This window comes from Bufo bufo, chromosome 6 (assembly GCF_905171765.1).
Source record: "Bufo bufo chromosome 6, aBufBuf1.1, whole genome shotgun sequence".
Classification (NCBI taxonomy): domain Eukaryota; kingdom Metazoa; phylum Chordata; class Amphibia; order Anura; family Bufonidae; genus Bufo; species Bufo bufo.
In genome coordinates, this window is record NC_053394.1 from 368,132,068 (window position 1) to 368,153,634 (window position 21,567).

The following is a 21,567-nucleotide window of genomic DNA, read 5'->3' on the forward strand; positions in this document are numbered from 1 at the left end:
GGGGAGCATTGTGGCAAACCTAGCCACTTACAGAATGTCTTTCTTGTCTGTACCTCTTCACCTCCCCCCTTTTCCTGTCCCATTGTTTCCCCAGCAGGGTGTTGTCTCAGGGACACTGGGAGACCTGTGTAAAATAGCTGCAGTGTCCCCCCTCAACCTCCCATCAGCCCTTGCTATTGTCTGACCCCACTTTTCCTTGTACCATAGTAATCTATGTATTGTATGTAAATGAGGCTGTTGGCAGTTTGAAACCAGGTGCGCATGCCTAGTAAAGTCAGTTGACTCCCAAACTGTGTGTCGTCCAGTCACTGGGGAAATTGTCTCTTGGTTATTGACCTGCTTCTTCAGCTACAAGGGGATTTAAGTGAAGATATTGAGGGTATACCGTGAAGCTCCGCAACAGGTACAGATTACCAAGACTGGAGACACAGCAAATGAGCAAGTATAGGTACAGATTACCAACACTGTAGAGACAGCAAATGGGCAAGTATAGGTACAGATTACCAAGACTGGAGACACAGCATATGGGCAAGTATAGGTACAGATTACCAACACTGTAGAGACAGCAAATGGGCAAGTATAGGTACAGATTACCAAGACTGGAGACACAGCATATGGGCAAGTATAGGTACAGATTACCAAAACTGGAGAGACAGCATATGGGCAAGTATAGGTACAGATTACCAAGACTAGAGATACAGCAAATGAGCAAGTATTGGTACAGATTACCAAGACTGGAGACACAGCAAATGAGCAAGTATAGGTACAGATTACCAAGACTGGAGAGACAGCATATGGGCAAGTATAGGTACAGATTTCCAAGACTGGAGACACAGTATATGGGCAAGTATAGGTACAGATTACCAAGACTGGAGACATAGTATATGGGCAAGTATAGGTACAGATTACCAAGAGTGGAGAGACAGCATATGGGCAAGTATAGGTACAGATTACCAAGACTAGAGATACAGCAAATGAGCAAGTATATGTACAGATTACCAAGAGTGGAGAGACAGCATATGGGCAAGTATAGGTACAGATTACCAAGAGTGGAGAGACAGCATATGGGCAAGTATAGGTACAGATTTCCAAGACTGGAGACACAGTATATGGGCAAGTATAGGTACAGATTACCAAGACTGGAGACATAGTATATGGGCAAGTATAGGTACAGATTACCAAAACTGGAGACACAGCAAATGAGCAAGTATAGGTACAGATTACCAAGAGTGGAGAGACAGCATATGGGCAAGTATAGGTACAGATTACCAAGAGTGGAGAGACAGCATATGGGCAAGTATAGGTACAGATTACCAAGAGTGGAGAGACAGCATATGGGCAAGTATAGGTACAGATTTCCAAGACTGGAGACACAGTATATGGGCAAGTATAGGTACAGATTACCAAGAGTGGAGAGACAGCATATGGGCAAGTATAGGTACAGATTTCCAAGACTGGAGACACAGTATATGGGCAACTATAGGTACAGATTACCAAGACTAGAGATACAGCAAATGAGCAAATATAGGTACAGATTACCAACACTGTAGAGACAGCAAATGAGCAAGTATATGTACAGATTACCAAGAGTGGAGAGACAGCATATGGGCAAGTATAGGTACAGATTTCCAAGACTGGAGACACAGTATATGGGCAAGTATAGGTACAGATTACCAAGACTAGAGATACATCAAATGAGCAAGTATAGGTACAGATTACCATGACTGGAGATACAGCATATGGGCAAGTATAGGTACAGATTACCAACACTGGAGAGACAGCACATGAGCAAATATATGTACAGATTACCAAGACTGGAGACACAGCAAATGAGCAAGTATAGGTACAGATTACCAAGACTGGAGACACAGCATATGGGGAAGTATAGGTACAGATTACCAAGACTGGAGAGACAGCATATGGGCAAGCATAGGTACAGATTACCAACACTGTAGAGACAGCAAATGAGCAAGTATAGGTACAGATTACCAAGACTGCAGATAAAGCATATGGGCAAGTATAGGGAGAGATTACCAAGACTGCAGATAAAGCATATGGGCAAGTATAGGTACAGATTTCCAAGACTGGAGACACAGTATATGGGCAAGTATAGGTACAGGTTACCAAGACTGGAGACATAGTATATGGGCAAGTATAGGTACAGATTACCAAGAGTGGAGAGACAGCATATGGGCAAGTATAGGTACAGATTACCAAGACTAGAGATACAGCAAATGAGCAAATATATGTACAGATTACCAAGACTGGAGACACAGTATATGGGCAAGTATAGGTACAGATTACCAAGACTGGAGACACAGCATATGGGGAAGTATAGGTACAGATTACCAAGACTGGAGAGACAGCATATGGGCAAGCATAGGTACAGATTACCAACACTGTAGAGACAGCAAATGAGCAAGTATAGGTACAGTTTACCAAGACTGCAGATAAAGCATATGGGCAAGTATAGGGAGAGATTACCAAGACTGGAGATACAGCATATGGGCAAAAATAGGGACAGATTACCAAGACTGGAGATACAGTATATGGGCAAGTATAGGTACAGATTACCAAGACTGCAGATAAAGCATATGGGCAAGTATAGGGACAGATTACCAAGACTGGAGATACAGCATACTGGCAAGTATAGGTACATATTACCAACACTGGAGAGACAGCATATGGGCAAGTATAGGGACAGATTACTAAAACAGAAGAGACAGCACATGGACAAGTATAGGTACATCTTACCAAGACTGGAAATACAGCACATGGAAAAGTATAGGTACAGATTACCAAGACCGGAGATACAGCATATGGGCAAGTATAGGAATAGATTACCAATGAAGCACGGTAGAACCAGACGTGGTGACTGGAGGTCGAGACACAGCCACAATGCACACAAGGCCATAATGCAGACATAAACTACACAGTTGTGCAAGTCGCGGTTGTTTTTTATTACATCCTTAGGGTGCATTCAAACGACCGTATTTTTGTGTCCGCATCAGTTCCGCAGGTGTGGATCCATTCATTTCAATGTTCTGTTCCTCGGCCCCGCAAAAAAATATAGAGCATGTCCTATTCTTGTCCGCAATTGCGGAAAAGAATAGGCATTTTCTGAGAGAGTGACGGCCATGTGCGGTCTGCAAATTGCGGAACGCACACGGGCCGGTGCAGTGGATCAGAAATTGCTTTTCGAGTTCATCAGATCCACTGCAACTCGGCGCAGAAGCGAGGACATAGTGCTAGACAAGAGGTCTAGTCCTGTCAATAAAAGGGGAGGGGGAAAGCATAGCACAAGGGGCTGAAGCATTAGTGGTGCTCCAAGCGCTATGGACAGCTCCATGGTGCTCGAAATAGGTAATTTGCATAAATTAAAAAAGTTATATTTCTCGGCAGCAATTACTGCTACAGATAAAAGAATGGTATCATTTTACTCAGTATGCTCAACCCTACCTGGCAATAAGCCTGGTTTAATAGGGTTGATCATACTGACAGCTGCTCTTTAAGAACTAACTGGAAAGTAAATCATAGCTGAAGCTAGCCCTAGAATATCAATGACTCACAGAAGTCCTTACTTGGCTGTCAGAGAATTTACAACCGATTTCCTGTCCTCCAACGCCTCTTGAAGTTTGCTGACTTGCAGGGTTTTCGTCCTGGTATTCATGAAAGGAGAAGAAGAAAAAGAAGAAATAAACTAGAAAAGAAAATATTATCCAGGTGAAGATGTCCTGCGGTCAGACTAACCTTGTGGTGTGGCTCATCGCCTCCTTCTGTTTATCAATGGTTCCCATCAAGTCCAGGAACTACAGGAGAAACCAGATCGTTATCAAGAGTCTGGAAGGAAATCAATTCACAGGAGGGCATTTATCAAGCCCTTTGTGCCCATTTTATGGCATCAAAAAGTCACCAATTTTGGGTAAACCTTTATTTGTGGAAACATTTGTGACTTTTTCCCCCCAGTAGTTGAAGGGTCTAATACTAAATCTGGTGCATCTTCCTCCACCAGACTTTTAATATGTATTAAACACCATTCTAAGTAAATCTGCCCCGAAGTCTTCACACGCCCACCTGCTTATTCTTCTCTTGCTTCAAATTCTGGACTTCCTTGGTCAGGATCTGCCTCTGACTTACGGTTTCCTTCTTGATCGTCTGTCTCTCCAGGTTATAATCTATGGCCTGTTCTGTAACACACACAAATGCAATCTTATTGAATCACTTGGACCTTGTTATGGTGCTTAGAACTGCAGGATGTTTTATGTTTTTTCATTGTCGCCTTCCGTTAGAGCCATACCTTATTTTGTGGGCTTTTTCTTTGCCTGACGGATCATTTTTTTAATATATCCATTTTGGGGTAAATATAAATTAGTCATTGAAGAGGTTGTCTGGGATTTTTCTATTAAAGACCTATCCTCAGGATAGGTCATCAATATCAGATCGGCGGGGGCCCGACACCCAACACCCCCGCCTTGCAGGAGACGGCGCGTGCAGTGCCTTCTCCCTTCTCGTTCACCGCTGCTGTCTACGGCACGTGCCGTCTCCTCATACAGCTGATCGGCGGGGGTGTTGGGTGTTGGACCCCCATCGATCTGATATTGATGACCTATCCTGAGGATAGGTCATCAATATCAGATCGGCGGGGGTCCGACACCCAACACCCCCGCCTTGCAGGAGACAGTGCGTCCAGTGCCTTCTCCCTTCTCGTTCACCGCTGCTGTCTGCGGCACGTGCCGTCTCCTCATACAGCTGATTGGCGGGGGTGCTGGGTGTTGGACCCCCATCGATCTGATATTGATGACCTATCCTGAGGATAGGTCATCAATATCAAAAGCCTGGAGAACCCCTTTAAGTTGTATTTCTTTTTTCATAATGCAATTTGCAGTTTACGGCTTATGTTTAATGCCTTGCTATGCTCTGGTTTGATTGATTGAAGAGTTAATTTGCATTTTTTTTCCATGGTGCACTGCCTGTATGTAAGTCTCCATACAACAGCCCATTGTTGGCCTGCGATCAAATTCTACAGTTTGGGTGACACGAGGAAGCCCCCACCCTCTGTCTAAACACCTAAATGACACTGTCCCCCACAGAATCCAAAGGGTTAAAGAAATAGTGCTGTCGTCCGGGCTTCTTCCTGGGGACAGCCGTGATCACCCCTTTAACTATTGATGACCTGTCCTCAGGATTGGTGGGGAAGGGGCCGAGGAGCTCAGGTGAGCACTGCACCCTCTTCCTTTGCTTGCGACATCACATTCATCAGTCAAATGGCCTTTGTGCAGCTCAGGTCTTATTCAAGTGAATGGGACAGAGCTGCAATACGGAGCGCAGCGCTGTGCTTAATATACTGTGAAGAGGTCGCAGTGCTCTCCTGTGTGCCAACTTGGAGATGGGAGGTTCACTAAGCGGAGAACTGCATGTCAGCTTTTAGCTTAGTGGAGCAGGCACAGGCAGGAGCCCGCTCCTCTCAGCTAATCCTGGCATAGTGGATGGGTACAGGAGTTAGTAATCCTCCAGGGGGGCACGGGCAGGGGCAGCAATATGCGCTCCTGTCCGTACTCCCTGCGCTGCGGGCCCATTCATAAATGTCACACTCCTTACACTGCTAAGGCACATAACTGGGCCGAACGGAGCCTAAGGACCCCATAGACTATAATGGGGTCCGTTATGTTTCCGCTCAGAAGATGATTTTGGAGCGGAGACAAAAGTCCTGCATGCACTTCAAAATCATCTTCTGAGTGGAAACATAACAGACCCCATTATAGTCTATGGGGTCCTTAGGCTCCGCTTGGCTCAGTTATGTGCCTTCTCCGTGATGTGAACGAAGCCTAAGCTGTCGGCGGTGTACAGAGAACTGAGTTTTAAGCGCACAGGGGATGGTGCGCTTTAGGGAAGTAAAAGTATAATAAAAATACAAAATTTATTAATAAAGTAAATTAGAAAAAAAGTTTTATTGGGGCCTTAGGAACATCATATTAAAATTTGTTATAAAGGTTTAGTTAGTTACTCTTTAATGCCAAATTATCTTACCGATAGCCTTTAAGATGTCACTGGGGATGTTGTTTCCTGACAGCTCCACCTTCATTATGGTTTTATTGCTCTGGAGACAATCATGAAGGGCCCGACCTCCCAGAAGACCAATGTTATTCCATCGCAGGTCTGTAAAAAAGGGACAGCAAAGTATCAAAGATCGTCCATTTGCACCTGGCTGCACAATGCACAAGGACTATAAGACTAATGAATGAAATGATTAATAAAAATAAAGTACATGTGAAATATGTTTCAGTGCACCCTCAAAGCTGCGGGTGCTGGGAATTAACCTGCACGAGAGAAATCTTGGAGATGGGAGGTTCTGATGGTGGAAGAGGCTAGTCTTAGGTCTCTGGCAGAACATGAAGCAGGGGTAGGGCAGTAGACAGAGAAAAGGGAGGAGATGTAGCGCGAATGCAACAGTGACTTGTCGCGGTGTCCTCACCAAGGAAGAGTCGGTGTGCTGAGGACCACATGAAATTCAATGCTCCCCAACATCATCGGTCAGGAGCTCCCCATTCACATTAGATTGTTGGACGTCCTGCTGATAATGTCAGGTTTGCTCAACAATACGGGGACCTTATCTGGGTGGCTAATGTCTCTGCTCATAAGTGACCGGCTACTCTGAAGCTTACAGAAATCCATACCTAATTCTCGTAGACTGTGGTTCTGTTTCAGCGCTGTGGACAGTTCTTCTGCCCCTTTATGGCTGATCTGGTTATTGCGGAGATCCAGTCTTTGAAGAGTTTGGTTACAGCTAAGTCCATCGCACAAAAGGGAGAATCCATCTTCCCACATGCCAAGGCTGTTCCACTCCAAAGTCAGGCTGCAATACATCGCATACATTAGCCATCTGAGCAGCAGGTCTGGTCTGTACATATAATGATATAACCTGTAAAGAATGCGCTCCTACTGCTTCCTGTACCCTGTGAAGCATACCTAGCGTTAAAGGGGTTTTCAGGGACCCCTAAAAAATTTATGTGAAGGCAGAGAGGTTCTATGAAAAAACAAAAGAAGCCCAATCGCAATCCATTCCAGCACTGCTGCCGGTACCCTCTGCTAGACTTTGTTTCCGACTACCCCACACGACCGCAGAGGCCAGTGACTGGTTGCAGCAATCATATGGGGTAGTCATAGACATCATCGCTGAAGCACCAGAAATAAAAACTGGCAACGCTGGAACAGTGGGTAAGGCTTCTTTGTTTTTTGGATATCACTCTCTGCTTTTACGTACATTTTTCAGAGGGCACCTATAACATTTTTTTTCAATCAGCAGTGCCACAATCAGTAGTTTCTAATATTTTCTATTCCAGCAGCTTGGAGTTCCTCTTTCTAAATGTTCATACTGTAAACTGGCTCTGTCCCCAAAAATACCTCCTGAGTGATACAGTACATAGACAGGGAGGTGAGGGCGGGGAGGGGGGGGGGGGGGATGCAGCTGCAGGTTCTCACTCAGATCCCACTCATTTAGTAAAGATGGTGAAAAAGAGCGAGCCCGTCCGTTTGAGGATAGATAGATGTGGACATCCCAGACCTGATTATAGAGGCGTTGTGTCTCAAGAGCTTCCCCAAGGCTTCTGCACCGTCTCCACGCAGGTTGTTCCCCTTTAAGAACAGAGATCGTCTTATTCCAGGAGTCCACCAAACACCAGAGAAAGGTCTATTAAATTCACACTGACCTTCAAGTCCAGGTGCTTTACTACAGCGTTATTACGGAGGCCTTGCAGGATCGGTTTCAGACCTGTGAACACATAAAAGGACTACCGGTAATCACCACCTTATCACTACTGTATAGGTAAGTGGCACAGAGGGGCACACGTACCATCTTCACTGAGCATGCAGTCGCTGAGAACCACATGTGAGAAGGTGACGTCAGTCTGCAGGAGGAGGCCCAGGACCTGACAGGACTCTAGGGACAGATTCTGGGTGGAAAAGTCCAATTTGCCTTTTCCAGAAGACTCTTTCATCTTCTGCAGTTCCTTTAACACTGCGTCCTGAGTTTCTGCCCCCTTCTCCTGGCACAACCTGGTATATAACCGTTTCAGGTCATCCATCGCTTGCGTTCTGATCAGCTCCTCTAATCCTACAGCCGCAGGAAATCCAAGCTGAAAAAGACAGAACATGGTTAAAGGTGAGATGGGATACAGGGCTGTGGAGTCGAGGAGTCGGACTCTGAGGCAATTTTGGGTACCTGGAGTCGGAGTCGGCAAAACAATTAACCGACTCCTACTAGATTTAAATTGGAATAAAAATAAAAAAAGCAAGTTTAAATGTCCCAATTCACAAAAAGTTATAATTAATTACCAGATTTTTCGCCCTATAAGACACACCGGCCCATAAGACGCACCTAAGTTTTTGAGGCGGAAAATAAGAAAAAATATATTTTGAACCAAAAGGTGTGCTTTTGGTGGGTTTTGAACTAATGGTGGTCTGTGGATGGCACTGTTATGGGGGCATCTGTGGATGGCACTGTTATGGGGGCATCTGTGGATGGCACTGTTATGGGGGCATCTGTGGATGGCACTGTTATGGGGGCATCTGTGGATGGCACTGTTATGGGGGCATCTGTGGATGGCACTGTTATGGGAGCATCTGTGGATGGCACTGTTATGGGAGCATCTGTGGATGGCACTGTTATGGGGGCATCTGTGGATGGCACTGTTATGGGAGCATCTGTGGATGGCACTGTTATGGGAGCATCTGTGGATGGCACTGTTATGGGAGCATCTGTGGATGGCACTGTTATGGGAGCATCTGTGGATGGCACTGTTATGGGGGCATCTGTGGATTCTGTTTCTGTAATGGCAGCGGGGCCCGGTGCCTGCTTCATTTATAAAGTGGGCGGAGCAGGCGCGTGACCTAGTGAGCTACGCTACGAGCGCCCACCCGGCCTCCTGACTGCCAAGAAGTTAGTAGTAAGTAGTACAGCGCTAGATTTAAGATGATTGGAATACTTTAACAATACCCACAAGTTAGATATGATTACCGTATACTACAGTGAGCGGGGCCGGTGTAGTAGAATACAGTGACTGCACCGGGCCCCGCTGCCATTACAGAAACAGATGCCGGCCCCCAGCCCCTCCTCCCTCTCAGCCTATTCACCGGACGGTCGCAGCATTCGCCCCCCATAAGACGCACTTCTATTTTTCCCCCACTTTTGCGAAAAACACGGTACTTCTCTACTGTAAGAATAAAGGCCAATGCATGCAGTGCGTCACGTTGCCGCAAAACAAACACGTTAAGTGACCATGAAGAAGCGTGCTTTTCATATGCTTCACTATATGGCACGCAACGCACAGTTAAGGAGCGGCAATACTTATACTTTCCATTGTGTTGTGTTCCGCTCTTACAGGGAACGCAACGCCCATGGTTACCCTAGCCTCTCACTGATAACTGATTAAGTAAATATGATTTTTGCAGGACTAGAGACACTTGTATAAGTGACGGGAATGGATAGTCAATAGTTCAAGACTGAAGCTGTAAACCAATAGAAAAACTGCTGTCATTCAGCTAAGGCTATAAAAACTTGTAAACTTAGATTGTTAGCTTAAACTTTAAACATGACTATGGGATTCTACTAGGGAAATCGTGTTTTACAATAAATGCCCCTTCCTGGATGCCCCCACTGCCCGATCTTCAGCAGAAGATCAGCACACAAAGGAGAAGGCAGCGGCTTCCTAGCCAGTAGTTCTGTGGTAATGACATGTATGTTGCCTTTCTTTCCTTCAAGGAATGTATAAAATACATTCGCATATTAAATACAGAGGAGTCGGAGTCGGGGTCGGAAGTACCAAAAACTGAGGAGTCGGAGTCGGAGTCTGAGCATTTATCTACCGACTCCACAGCCCTGATAGGATATGACATCACTTTATGATCGGTGGGGATCCAACATCTGAGACCTCCACCTATCGTACACCAGCCAGCGACTGTATACCGGATTATCACATATTCTGGATTACCAGATGAACAATGATAGAATAGTGCCTAAATATAATTACTGACCGTACAATCCTTAAAGGAGTTGTCCCATTAAGACAACTGCCTATCCACACTGTCTAACCAGGGGGGGGACACACACACCGAATGGTCATGACAATGGGGGCCGATGTTCCCCCTTTTCAATGGAACGGTGGTCACACGTGCCTGCTGCCACTCTATGGGGCTGCCGGAAGTGCTTGTAGTCGTCCCATAGGGTTGAATAGAGCGGTGGACATGCATGCATGATACCTACTCCATTCAAATGAGGGAGCACTAGCCCCCATTCTTGTGATCAGTTGGGGGCCCTAGCAGTCGCACCACCGCCGATCAGACACTTTGGATATGAAATAAGTTGTCTTAATGGGACAACCCCTTTAATTACCATCACGGGTCACCTGCTGCCCCAGGATCCCCTAATGTCGCCCCAGGTGATGCTGTGGTGATAATACCGTATTATAGTGACCACTGACACCAGCGCCAATTGATGTTACAAGTCTCAATGGGGGATGTCACCCGCTTTTCATGTTTTCAGTAAGAGCTACTTATTGTCCCAGGATGCTGGTACCAGAACATACAGATATGTACAGGCCTTCAGCCGCCATGCACGCCCCAGATTTCTACCACAGTTTCGGCTTACCAAAGCAGGACAATCGCATTTACAGCGGTGGCCGCGATACTACGGCTAGTGAGACCCTAATAATGTATCCAGGAATAAACAGCAAATATACCCAACCAGCGCAGTGAACATTGGTTGAAGGATGCGTCATGGCGGTATCGGCTCATATACTGTGTATCTTCCTGCGAGTAGAGTCCTCAATGCATCTGGCCGAACGCTGCACCAATTTACGCGGAATACATTGCGGCAGATCTCACCCTCTGCATTGCAAATATGTGTGATCCGCAGAATATGCCTGCAACGGGAACAGACAAGCTGCGGATTTAGGGCTCATGCACACGAACATGTGCCGGCCGGGTCCGCAATATATGGGCCCCCCCCATGGATGCGGACGTGTTCACTGGAATGGGTCTGAAATCCAGAAGGAGAGTGCTTCCGTGGGGTTTCTCTCCGTGCCTCCGCACTGCAAAAAAAATAGCTCTATTTTTTTGTGGTGCGGACAGATCACGGACCCATGGATCCGTCTGCGGAAACCGCACGAATGTTGCCCGTGCATTGGGGACTGAATATTGCGGTCCCCAATGCACAGAACAGCCGTGTGCATGAGCCCTTTGGGTATGTTCAGATGGCGCATCTTGTGTACGGGTTTGAACATGGGCTGAAACCTCCTTCCTATGTTTTCAATGGGAGGCTGCTCCCAGTTCGTGCGGCCAAGGTTTTTTGCCACGCGGTTTTCCAGACCGTGGCAAAAATGTACAGGTCCATTCTTGGCGTGGTTACTGCGCGGACCCCTCGCAAACCTGCGTTCAATGGAGCTAAACTGAGAGTAAGTCTGCACCCTGCAAAATGATAACCCACAGGACACGCGGCGGATTTCGTAACAGATAAAATCCCTCTAATGAACATACCCTTAAAATCCCCAGCGCAGATTCCAGATGAAATTTATGATGACCCAGGTAAGACAAAAGTGTTCAGCAAGTGATCAAATTAATATGTGCATACAAAAGACAGAGGCAACAATGCAGAGTAGTAATAGTGCACTGTACAGGTACTGTAGGTAACAATAACCTAGCCAGCCACTTACCTCGACCAGCTTTCAGTTTCTCCATGTACACACAACATGTATCCAGGAAGACACTGAGATCAATCTGTCATACCCCGAGGAGTGACACTGAAAAATTACGACCTCAATATAGACGCCATTTTGGCAAGGCCGCCCGATAAAACTCACTAGCCTTTTATCGTCAAAAATATGGCCGCCGCCAGCGATGTCCCTTGGAAGCACTGGAGACAAAATGCCAGATTTTACTTCGCGCTCTTGTGTCTTATGTGGGTTTGGGTGGCGGAGAATTCCATGATTGACAGTACCATCCACCAATCAGCTGTCTGCTCAGCGCCGTGTAGGGATAAAGAGGGCGGGAGCAGAGGTGAGCGGCAGATAGGAATGATGGAGCGGGAAGGAGAGCTGGTGGAGTTTCGTAAGGCAAGTCTCCTAATAGTGTACAGGCTGAGGGTGGCGCTGGTGGGTGCAGAGGTGCTCTGTGGGATGGGGACCCTTCATGTCTGAGAAACTAGAGGGTCTTCATGTCTGAGTCCAGGATACATGTGATATATATAATGGCTGAGGGGTAGGAAAGTATATTCTAAAAAAAAACATGACTAGTGCCCCCCCTTAATGGGTGACCTCCATGACGCCCACCTTCCTCAGTGGGTGACCTCTAGTGTTGATCGAGCACTAAGTGCTTGGGACGAACACATCGTGATATTCGGGTGCTCAACCGGGTATAATGGAGGTCAATGGGAGAACCCGAGCATTAAACCAGCCACCCCCTGCTCTGAAGAGGGGAGGGTGTCTGGCTCATAGGAAGAGGTCAGAAATTGTTAGTAACACCACTGAAATGGTTTGGGGACACCATGGGTAGGATGTCTGGATGCATCTTGGACTCCCAGGTCGCTGCTGGGAACTACGTTGTCTGAATAGTACGCCACTTTTACATAATGACAATAATACGCACAAAACCAAGGGGGGGGGGGGGGAATAGATTTTAGAGGAAAAATCATACACAGCCTTGAAAAATTATGATTGATGGCCTGCTGGGGACCCTCAAAAACATTAGGAGCGAGGGCCTGCTGATCTGACCATCTAAAACCTTAGGGGCGAGGGCCTGCTGCTGCTTTGATGACTCTAGTTAACCTGGGGCCGATCGCACGTCCCCGTGCCGGCGACAATCCATTCGGATGTCTGGCCTATCAACTTTCGATATAATTGTCTGCTCAACACCATTGTAAACTACGGGGAATCGGTGTTCGATTCCGGAGAGGGAGCCTGAGAAACGGCTACCACATCCAAGGAAGGCAGCAGGCGCGCAAATCACACACTCCCGACTCGGGGAGGTAGTGACGATAAATAACAATACAGGACTCTTAAGATGCTCTGTTATTGGAATGAGTAATAAAAAAATCACAGGGAATGTCCCTGCGGTATTTTGGATTTGGAAACGTTAGCTAGGGGAGGCCCTGCTGCCGCTTTGTTGACTCTAGATAACTTCTGCCTGATCGCACGTCCCTGTGATGTCCACTATCTATTTGGATATCTTCCATATCAACTTTCGATGTTCTTTTATGCGCCTAACATGATTACCACCGGTAACGGGGAATCATTATTCGATTTCGGAGAGGGAGCCTAATAAACGGCTACTACTTCAAAGCAAGGCAGCATGAGTTGTGGGCCTGCAGGTGAGCTGACCCTGTAAAACATTATATGCGAGTGCCTGCGGGTGAGCTGAGGTGGAACCGACAAACCCAACTTGATTTTGATGGCTCCAATAATCTGCAGGTGACCGTCATAGAGCTCCACAGATTTTCCACCTACATCTTTCTCAACAATCTGTGGCCTCAGTCTTTTATCAAAACTCTGTCATTGTGCCACTATGTGGCCTCCTCATGCTGCCAATACGTGGCCAAGGCATGGGATGTGTCTAAGGTTGCCCAGCTCCAAAGCCGCCACCAAGTTACGGCCATTATCAGACACAACCATGCCGCTCTGCGGCGGAGTGCTGTTTGTCCCCTAAGCAGATCAGCTTCAGCCTGGCCTGTTGCCGCTTCCCCACTGCAGTGCTACACTGCTTCCAGCTACCGACTGATGACTGACTGGTGCTGCATGTGGATACTTCGGAGGAGGAGAAATGGAGGTTGGAGCCGCTAACGTAGGTGGTGGCAGAAACTCTGATGGAATTGGGGCCCGCAATCCATGGTGTCAGTACCACCTGTGCCTTCCCAGGGTACGAGTCTTTCCCGGCCTCCACAACATTCACCCAGTGTGCCGTGAGGGAAATGTAGCGTCCCTGGCCGAAAGCACTTGTCCATGTGTCTGTGGTTAAGTGGACCTTCCCAGTAACTGCGTTGGTCAGGGCACGTGTGATGTTCTGGGACACATGTTGGTGTAAGGCTGGCACGGCACACCTTGAAAAATAGTGGCAGCTGGGGACTACGTAACGAGGGACGGCCACCGACATCAGGCTGTGGAAGGCCTCAGTGTCCAAGCCTAAATGGCAACATTTCCAGGGCCAGTAATTTGGAACGGTGCACATTTAGTGCTATGGCCTGTGGGTGGGTGGCTGGGTATTTGCGCTTGCGTTCAAATGCCTGAGGTAATGACATTTGGACGCTGCACTGGGACAGGGAAGTGGATGTGGTTGCTGATGGTGCTTGCAAAGGTCCAGGTGCAGGGCAGGAGGCATCTGTGCCTGCGTCTTGGACAGGGGATTGGCCAACACGTAACACTGGGGATAAGGAGGCAGTGGTGTGACCCGCAGACACAGATTGTGGACCCAGGCGTTTGTTCCACTTATTACGGTGCTTTGATGCCATGTGGCGGATCATGCTGGTGGTGGTGAGGTTGCTAGTATTCACGCCCCGGCTCATTTTGGTGTGGCACAGGTTGCAAACTACTATTCTTTTGTCGTCCGCACGTTCCTCAAAAAAGCGCCATACTGCCAAACACTTACCCCTTGACAAGGGATTGCTCCGTGGAACAGTTGCGGGTTTGTTTGGTGGTGCCCGCGTTCTACCTTTTGCCACCTCACTGCCTATTCCAGCCTGTTGGAGTGCTGCAGATCCCTTCCCCTCTGTACTGCTCGTCTTGTTGCCACCTTCCCAGGTTGGGTCAGTGACCTCGTTGTCCAGCACCTCCTCTTCCACTTTCTCACTCTGATCATTCTCCTGATTTGTTGACCTAACCACAACTTCAGTGATTGACAACTGTGTCTCATCATCATCCACCTCGTTCAACACTAATTGCCATTCCCCAGAGTCATATTCCTGTGACTCTGGATGCTCAAGAGGTTGGGAATCGGGGCACAAGATCTCAGGTCCCTCTTCAAGCGTGCTTGGCGAGGGCGCCAAATCAATTAAAGGGAGTCTGTCACCACATTTCAGCATATTAGACCGATCAAATAGGGTTATATGATCCACCCAGAACTTAAAAACGGTACCTTTGTTATAGAAAACAGACTTTTCTTTTAGCCGAAAATGAACTTATAAGGTTATGTTAATGAGCCCTCTCAAGTGCCCAGGGCGGTCTCTCAATCCTCGGAGCCCCAGGCAGCACCTCCTAAACGGCTCATAACCCCGCCCTCCGTGTGCCTCTACCCGCCAGTTTACTCCCCTCCCCTGTCCTTTTCCACTGCGGCTGTGCGGTCCAAATCGTAGCGGGCGCATGCGCAATGCGATGCCCGCTCCTGGCAGGGCATCGCAATACCTACTGCGCATGCGCCCGCTACGAATTGGACCGCACAGCCGCAGTGGAAAAGGACAGGGGAGGGGAGTAAACGGGCGGGCAGAGGCGCACGGAGGGCGGGGTTATGAGCCGTTGAGGAGGTGCTGCCTGGGGCTCCGAGGATTGAGCGACCGCCCTGGGCACTTGAGAGGGCTCATTAACATAACCTTATAAGTTCATTTTCGGCTTAGGGCTCTTTCACACTTGCGTTCTTGTCTTCCGGCATAGAGTTCCGTCGTCGGGGCTCTATGCCGGAAGAATCCTGATCAGGATTATCCTAATGCATTCTGAATGGAGAGAAATCCGTTCAGGATGCATCAGGATGTCTTCAGTTCCGGAACGGAACGTTTTTTGGCCGGAGAAAATACTGCAGCATGCTGCGCTTTTTGCTCCGGCCAAAAATCCGGAACACTTGCTGCAAGGCCGGATCCGGAATGAATGCCCATTGAAAGGCATTGATCCGGATCCGGCCTTAAGCTAAACTTCGTTTCGGCGCCCCAAGCGCATGGATCATGTGATCACATGGATCACGTTATCCATGCGCATGGGGCGCTCTGACGTCATTCTGGAGCGCCCCGGGAGCCGCACGGACTGTAAGTATACCGCTCCCCGCTCCTACTATGGCAACCAGGACTTTAATAGCGTCCTGGGTGCCATAGTAACACTGAACGCATTTGGAAGACGGTTCCGTCTTCAAATGCTTTCAGTACACTTGCGTTTTTCCGGATCCGGAGTGTAATTCCGGCAAGTGGAGTACACGCCGGATCCGGACAACGCAAGTGTGAAAGAGGCCTAAAAGAAAAGTCTGTTTTCTACAACAAAGATACCGTTTTTAAGTTCTGGGTGGATCATATAACCCTATTTGATCGGTCTAATATGCTGAAATGTGGTGACAGACTCCCTTTAATGGCGATGCAAAGAGGTCCTCAGAATATCCGAGTGTGGGATCACTTGGATCAAGGTGAGGATTGTGTGGACCAGACTCCTGGCTACTGAGACTGGACTTGGTGGAAGACAAGGTGGTGCTTAACTGACTGGAAGCATTATCTGCTGCAATCCAACCGACCACCTGCTCGCACTGGGTTGACTTCAAGAGTGGTGTCCTGCGCCGCCCTGCAAACTGTGACATGAAACTCTGTATCTTGGATGATTGTTTTTCTTGTGCTCTGGCAGCAGGCACAGTTTCAACGTGCCTAGTGCCACGGGCTCTGCGCGCACCATCAGCATCACGGCCCCGTCCCTTAATGATCGCCTTCTTCATATTATATGTTATAAGGGACAGTTTATAGGAAAAATGTGGATAAATTATGGAAAAAATATAATTGTTTTCGCTAATATTTTTCCCAATATCTGGCCCTGACGCACTTTTCCAGCGCAGAAGTGACAATTCACTGCAGACACCCTCTATCGAAAAAGTCTTTGAAATGTTTTTCTATTGAATATATCGCTCTACACTGTCTGTCCCTTCCTAAGCGCAGCTCTCCCTGACTCGCAATGAGCCGAACCAGCGTCATTGGCTGCTATATAGCACCCGATGATGCGTTCCGGCCAGCCAATCACTAATGCCAGTAGCCAACATGGCTACTGGCATTACAGTGATGGCAGTACTTGCCTGCACGTTTATTGGCTGCTTAGCAGCTGCGAAACGTGCGGGGAGGAGACTCGAGCATGGCGCTCGAGCACATGCGGTACTCGGCCGAGTACCGCCATGTGCCCGAGCCGAGCAAGTATTCAGCCGAGCATGCTCGCTCAACACTACTGACTTCCATGACTCCTATCTTCCTCAGTGGGTGACGTCCATGGAACACTTCCCCCCCCCCCCCCCCCTTTCATTGGGTGATGTCTGTGTTGCCCCCCCCCCCCCAATGGATAAGATCTATGGAGCCCCACCTCCGCCAATGAGTGATGTCCAGGGAGCCCCCCTTGACTGCCTCAATTGGTGACATCCATTGTACCCACCTTCCACAAAGGGTGATGACCATGGAGCATTCTCCCTTCAATGGGTGATCTTCACTGAGCCACTCCCCTCAATGGTGACGGCAACAAAGACCCCCATCAGTGTGATGTCCACTGTGCCCCGTTCACTGGTGACGACCACAAACACACCGCATAGTAATGGCCTCAACATCCCTCCACCCTCCTGAAGCAGTGACACTTCCAGACCACCATCAAACGGACTGTTGCACACAATAATGACCGCTATAGGGTCCAACTCCCATTCCCCCCGCCACTTTAGCTCAAAAGCAGAGCCAATGACAGTGTCCCCATAACAATGTCTTACAGGACCTGGTCTCCAAGCTCCTCCATCTGCACCTGGAAGAAGACAAAACTAAAGGTACGAAGCAGCGACTCTACGAGACCTAATGGCGGGTGATGTACCTGTAGAACGTGCCGCACATAACCAATGGTTCTTGTATTACAGTCAGTGGTGACGCCATACTGCTCCTGGCAGAGCTACTTAAAGTATTTGTACATGGTAAGTACAGTAGCTCTGGAGATCCTCCTGGAATAGGGCGAGAAATCCATTACCTATACCGCTCCTGTGACCGCTGCTCTACCATTACCTGGAGGTCCAAGATGTGGAGAAGAAACATTGTGGATGCTGCGCTCATAACATGCACCTTCCAGCAGGGGGCAGCATCTTGCCAGATAATCTATATTGAGACTTAGGGGGGGTCATTCAGTAACCAGAAATATGTCTATATGAGGCGTATTTCTGGCGCAGATTGCAGTACAAAGGTCCATTGTGCCGCAATCTGCGAATTTTCCCTGCTCACGCCACGTCTAAAAAAGAAAGTGGGCGTGGCCAGCCTGTCCCATTTACCATTTTCTATGCCTGGTTTAGCCTTAGAAAGTGGTGTAAATGTAAGACAGCTGGAAAGTTGGCAGTGGATGCGCTGAAGCTCTCCCTTCAGGGGCCCCGTTCTGGAGAGAAGTGTGGTACCTAGCAATATAGCACAAATGTTGAGATGAGAAAACCACTTTAACTGCAGCACAGACAAGATGGCCGCCCCCACAATCGTGGACAGATGAATCCACAATGCATCGGTATCTGGTTTTAATAAGAAAATCATTTAGGTGATGCTTTCTTTTTAAGTGTACGACACAAGGTAACTGGGCCTGAAAGGTGTGGACAAGGGGTTGAGCACCGTTTTGGGGCAGACCTTTGAATGGAAGCATACTTGCCTGCTTCCTGACGCTGGCTCCTGTCCTCTGCTCGGGTCCCTGGATGTAAACTTCCGTTTTGACGCTGCTTCAGCCAATCGCTGGCCACAGAGGTGACCTACTCTCCTTGCACCACGTGGCCATTTGTCATGACGTAGGGGGGAGCAGGACACCACTGTGGGCAGCAGCTGGCTGCAGCGGCATGTACAGAAGTTTACATCCAGGGACCGTAGTGGAGAGTGCAGGAATTGGGTGCATGTTTCTCTTTTGCAGGTCCCCCCAGAATGTGCACAACCCCCTTTAATATCCCCTGTAAGTCCTATAATGGAAAGCAAAACGGAGACATCCGTCTCTGGTAGCCCTGCAGTGAATGGTCTTCTCCTGGTTTGCAGAGGCAGCGAGCCGAGCAGCGCGGCAGGCCCTGTCTGAAGATGTGCCAGCCGTGGACATCGAACATGTAGAGAAGATCCTGCCTCAGCTGGTAAGTCACTGAACCCTTGTAGAAGACATAGCAGGTTTGGTCCCCAACTCCTTCCATTTCTCCTTCCTTCCAGCTGCTGGACTTCTAGCCTGGACATTGGTGCCATGATGATACCAGACTCCATCCGACATGGCGCTGAAGATGCCACCGAGCCTGGTCTCCCTTTCTGCAGTAAATGACACTGCAGAGGAGCAGCATTCAAGAAAAAGCCCTAAGACTTTGTTCCAATTCAGTGGAAAGCAGAGACGTTTCAGATGGGTTTATTGAAGTTGTCAGCCAAGAGCTAATGCCTTGTCATAAGATTTCCCAGCTCCTCACCAACACCACCCGAGATCTAGTCATAAACACACCATTACTACGTCTGTGCCTGTTCCGTCAGCTCATCTCCTCCGCTGCCAAAACCAACATCCCCGGAGAAGTGTGGTTGTCACTCGGTGACTACCTTATTAGCGCTAGTCTGCTGGTCGGTAACTCATTACCTGCCAAAGCATATGGGCTGACATACTAAGATTCAGTGTAGCAGTGTGTATTCTCTCCAGTAGGTGGCGCCATTCTATTGTATTAATAAATGAGCTCTGCAGCCCGCATGGAAACCGATGTGTAACTACCTGGTAATACTGATTACACGTCAGCAAATCGGGAAAACCCACTAAAAATGAATAAATAGGATATTCATTCTAATAGTTGTGCCTTTGTCCTGGGCTTTCTCTGTACAGTAATATGTTAAACATGTATATGCGGTAAACAAACCATGTACCTTCATAGCCTGTGTTCCAAGTTATTATGCAAGTGAAATGAGCATTTAGTTTTTAAAGTGGAGTTTTATTGCTCATATCTTTAGATGTCTGGAATCCATCTCAAACAGGTTTGTTAGTTACGGCCCTATTACACTGCACAATTTTGTGGAATATGAACTACTTGTTCCCAATAATCGGCTCGTACATTGAACGAGCAAATGCTCTTTCATCAGCTGCTCAGCATCTTTTATAATGATGAAAGATGATCAATTACTAGCAGCACATCTCCCTGCGTGATGAGGGATATGCTGCTTCAGGATAGGTCATCATTATCATATCAGTGGGGGTCCAAGTCCTGGCATCCCCGCCAATCAGCTGTTTCAGGGAGCTGCTGCTCTGATCAGAGTTCTGAGGACAGCGCCGTACATTGTATAGTGGCAGTGCTCGATATTGCAGCCCATGTGACCGATGTACAGTGATGTCACTGGCTTAGGAAGAGGCTGCAGCACTCAAGGCTTTTTCTAACAGCTAATCGGCAAGGGTCCCAGGTCTCGCACCACCGCAGATCTGATACTGATGAAATCCTTAGGATAAGTCATAAATATTTTTTTCCCTGGATAACCCCCTTTTAAAGGGGTTGTCTGCTTTTTACTATTGATGACCTATCCTCAAGATAGGTCATCAATCTCAGATCAGCGGGGTTCGACTCCTGGAACCCCCGCCAATCAGCTGTTTGAAGAGAAGGCAGTGGTCATACGAGCGCTGTCTGTTCTGTTTACCGCAGCAGTGAGCAGATGTAATTACAAGTATGGTGTCCCCATTCACCTCTATGGGACGGCTCTGTAGTATGCACTTGAACAGATAGAGCCGTCTCATAGAAGTGAATGGGGACACCATACTGGTAATTACATCTGCTCATCACTGCAACAAGCAGGTAAACCGAGCAAAGGCAGCACTCGTATGAGCGGTGCCTTCTCTTTAAACATCTGGTTGGTGGGGGTGCTGGATGTCTAACCCCCACTGATCTGATATTGATGATCTATCCTGAGGATAGGTCATCAATAGTAAAGAGGACAACCCCTTTAACTTTGGAGACACGCTCCACACTGACTACGGCTGCCTTCATTTAGAGAGAGAGTGGGGGCAGCAGTAGTCAGTGCGAAGCTTGTCTCCACCATTAAGTAATGCCTCATGCACATGACCATTGTTGTGTTCCGTTCCGCAAAATGGTGTTCCGTGATCCGTTTCCGTGTGTCTTCCTTTATTTTTGGAGGATCACCAGACATAAAGGAAAGTAAAAAAAAAAATCTAAAACAGGTTTGCCATGCAAATGATAGGAAAAAAAACTGGCGTGGACGACAATCTTGTGTGCCTCCGTGTTTTTTAGCGGTCCCATTGACTTGAATGGGTCCGCAAACCTTTTTCCGCGAAAATAGGACAGGTTATATTTTTTTGACGGACTGGAACCATGGACGCGGATGACAAACTGTGCATTAGCTGAGTTTTCAACAGACCCATTGAAAGTCAATGGGTCCGCAGAAAAAAAAAAGGAACAACGGACACGGAATAAAACAACGGTCGTGTGCATGAGGCCTAAACCGAAGACAAGGGGATGGTGTGAAGGCACAAAATGGGCCACTTTAAAGCTATTTTTCTAATAGAAATGTACGATTTCGGTAATTAAAGTATATTACAAAAATGGTTAGTACCACTGCCCCTACATGTTACAAAAAAAAAAAAAACTGACTCCTTGGTTGCTGTGGGCATAAATAGAGAAAAAAGAAAA

General features: G+C 47.8%; 2 protein-coding genes across 2 annotated transcripts in view; one reads left to right on the forward strand and one right to left on the reverse strand.

Annotated features, from left to right (window-relative positions):
• LRRC45 (leucine rich repeat containing 45) overlaps nucleotides 1–11,784 on the reverse strand; it is a 29,812-nt gene extending 18,028 nt beyond the window's left edge. The window contains exons 1-9 of the mRNA XM_040435555.1: nucleotides 11,706–11,784; nucleotides 7,850–8,132; nucleotides 7,707–7,768; nucleotides 7,562–7,632; nucleotides 6,675–6,853; nucleotides 6,028–6,156; nucleotides 4,075–4,187; nucleotides 3,751–3,809; nucleotides 3,582–3,659 (exon numbers count right to left, since the gene is read on the reverse strand). Coding sequence (XP_040291489.1) covers nucleotides 3,582–3,659; nucleotides 3,751–3,809; nucleotides 4,075–4,187; nucleotides 6,028–6,156; nucleotides 6,675–6,853; nucleotides 7,562–7,632; nucleotides 7,707–7,768; nucleotides 7,850–8,081 — 923 coding nt within the window. The 5' untranslated portion in view covers nucleotides 8,082–8,132; nucleotides 11,706–11,784. The remainder of the gene's footprint in view (nucleotides 1–3,581; nucleotides 3,660–3,750; nucleotides 3,810–4,074; nucleotides 4,188–6,027; nucleotides 6,157–6,674; nucleotides 6,854–7,561; nucleotides 7,633–7,706; nucleotides 7,769–7,849; nucleotides 8,133–11,705) is intronic.
• A 250-nt stretch (nucleotides 11,785–12,034) lies between these two features.
• CENPX (centromere protein X) lies at nucleotides 12,035–19,867 on the forward strand. Its single transcript, XM_040435557.1, has 5 exons — nucleotides 12,035–12,104; nucleotides 17,682–17,733; nucleotides 17,821–17,874; nucleotides 18,956–19,044; nucleotides 19,118–19,867. Exons 1-5 carry the CDS (start codon nucleotides 12,066–12,068, stop codon nucleotides 19,130–19,132), a joined length of 249 nt encoding a protein of 82 aa, XP_040291491.1. The 5' UTR covers nucleotides 12,035–12,065; the 3' UTR covers nucleotides 19,133–19,867.
• The last annotated feature ends 1,700 nt before the right edge of the window (nucleotides 19,868–21,567 follow it).

Coding starts and splice junctions, on each gene's coding strand:
- CENPX (XM_040435557.1), top strand. CDS start 12,066: ATGATGGAGCGGGAAGGAGAGCTGGTGGAGTTTCGTAAG. Junction 12,105..17,681: donor AGCTGGTGGAGTTTCGTAAG/GCAAGTCTCCTA, acceptor AATGTCTTACAG/GACCTGGTCTCCAAGCTCCT. Junction 17,875..18,955: donor ACTTAAAGTATTTGTACATG/GTAAGTACAGTA, acceptor CCTGGTTTGCAG/AGGCAGCGAGCCGAGCAGCG.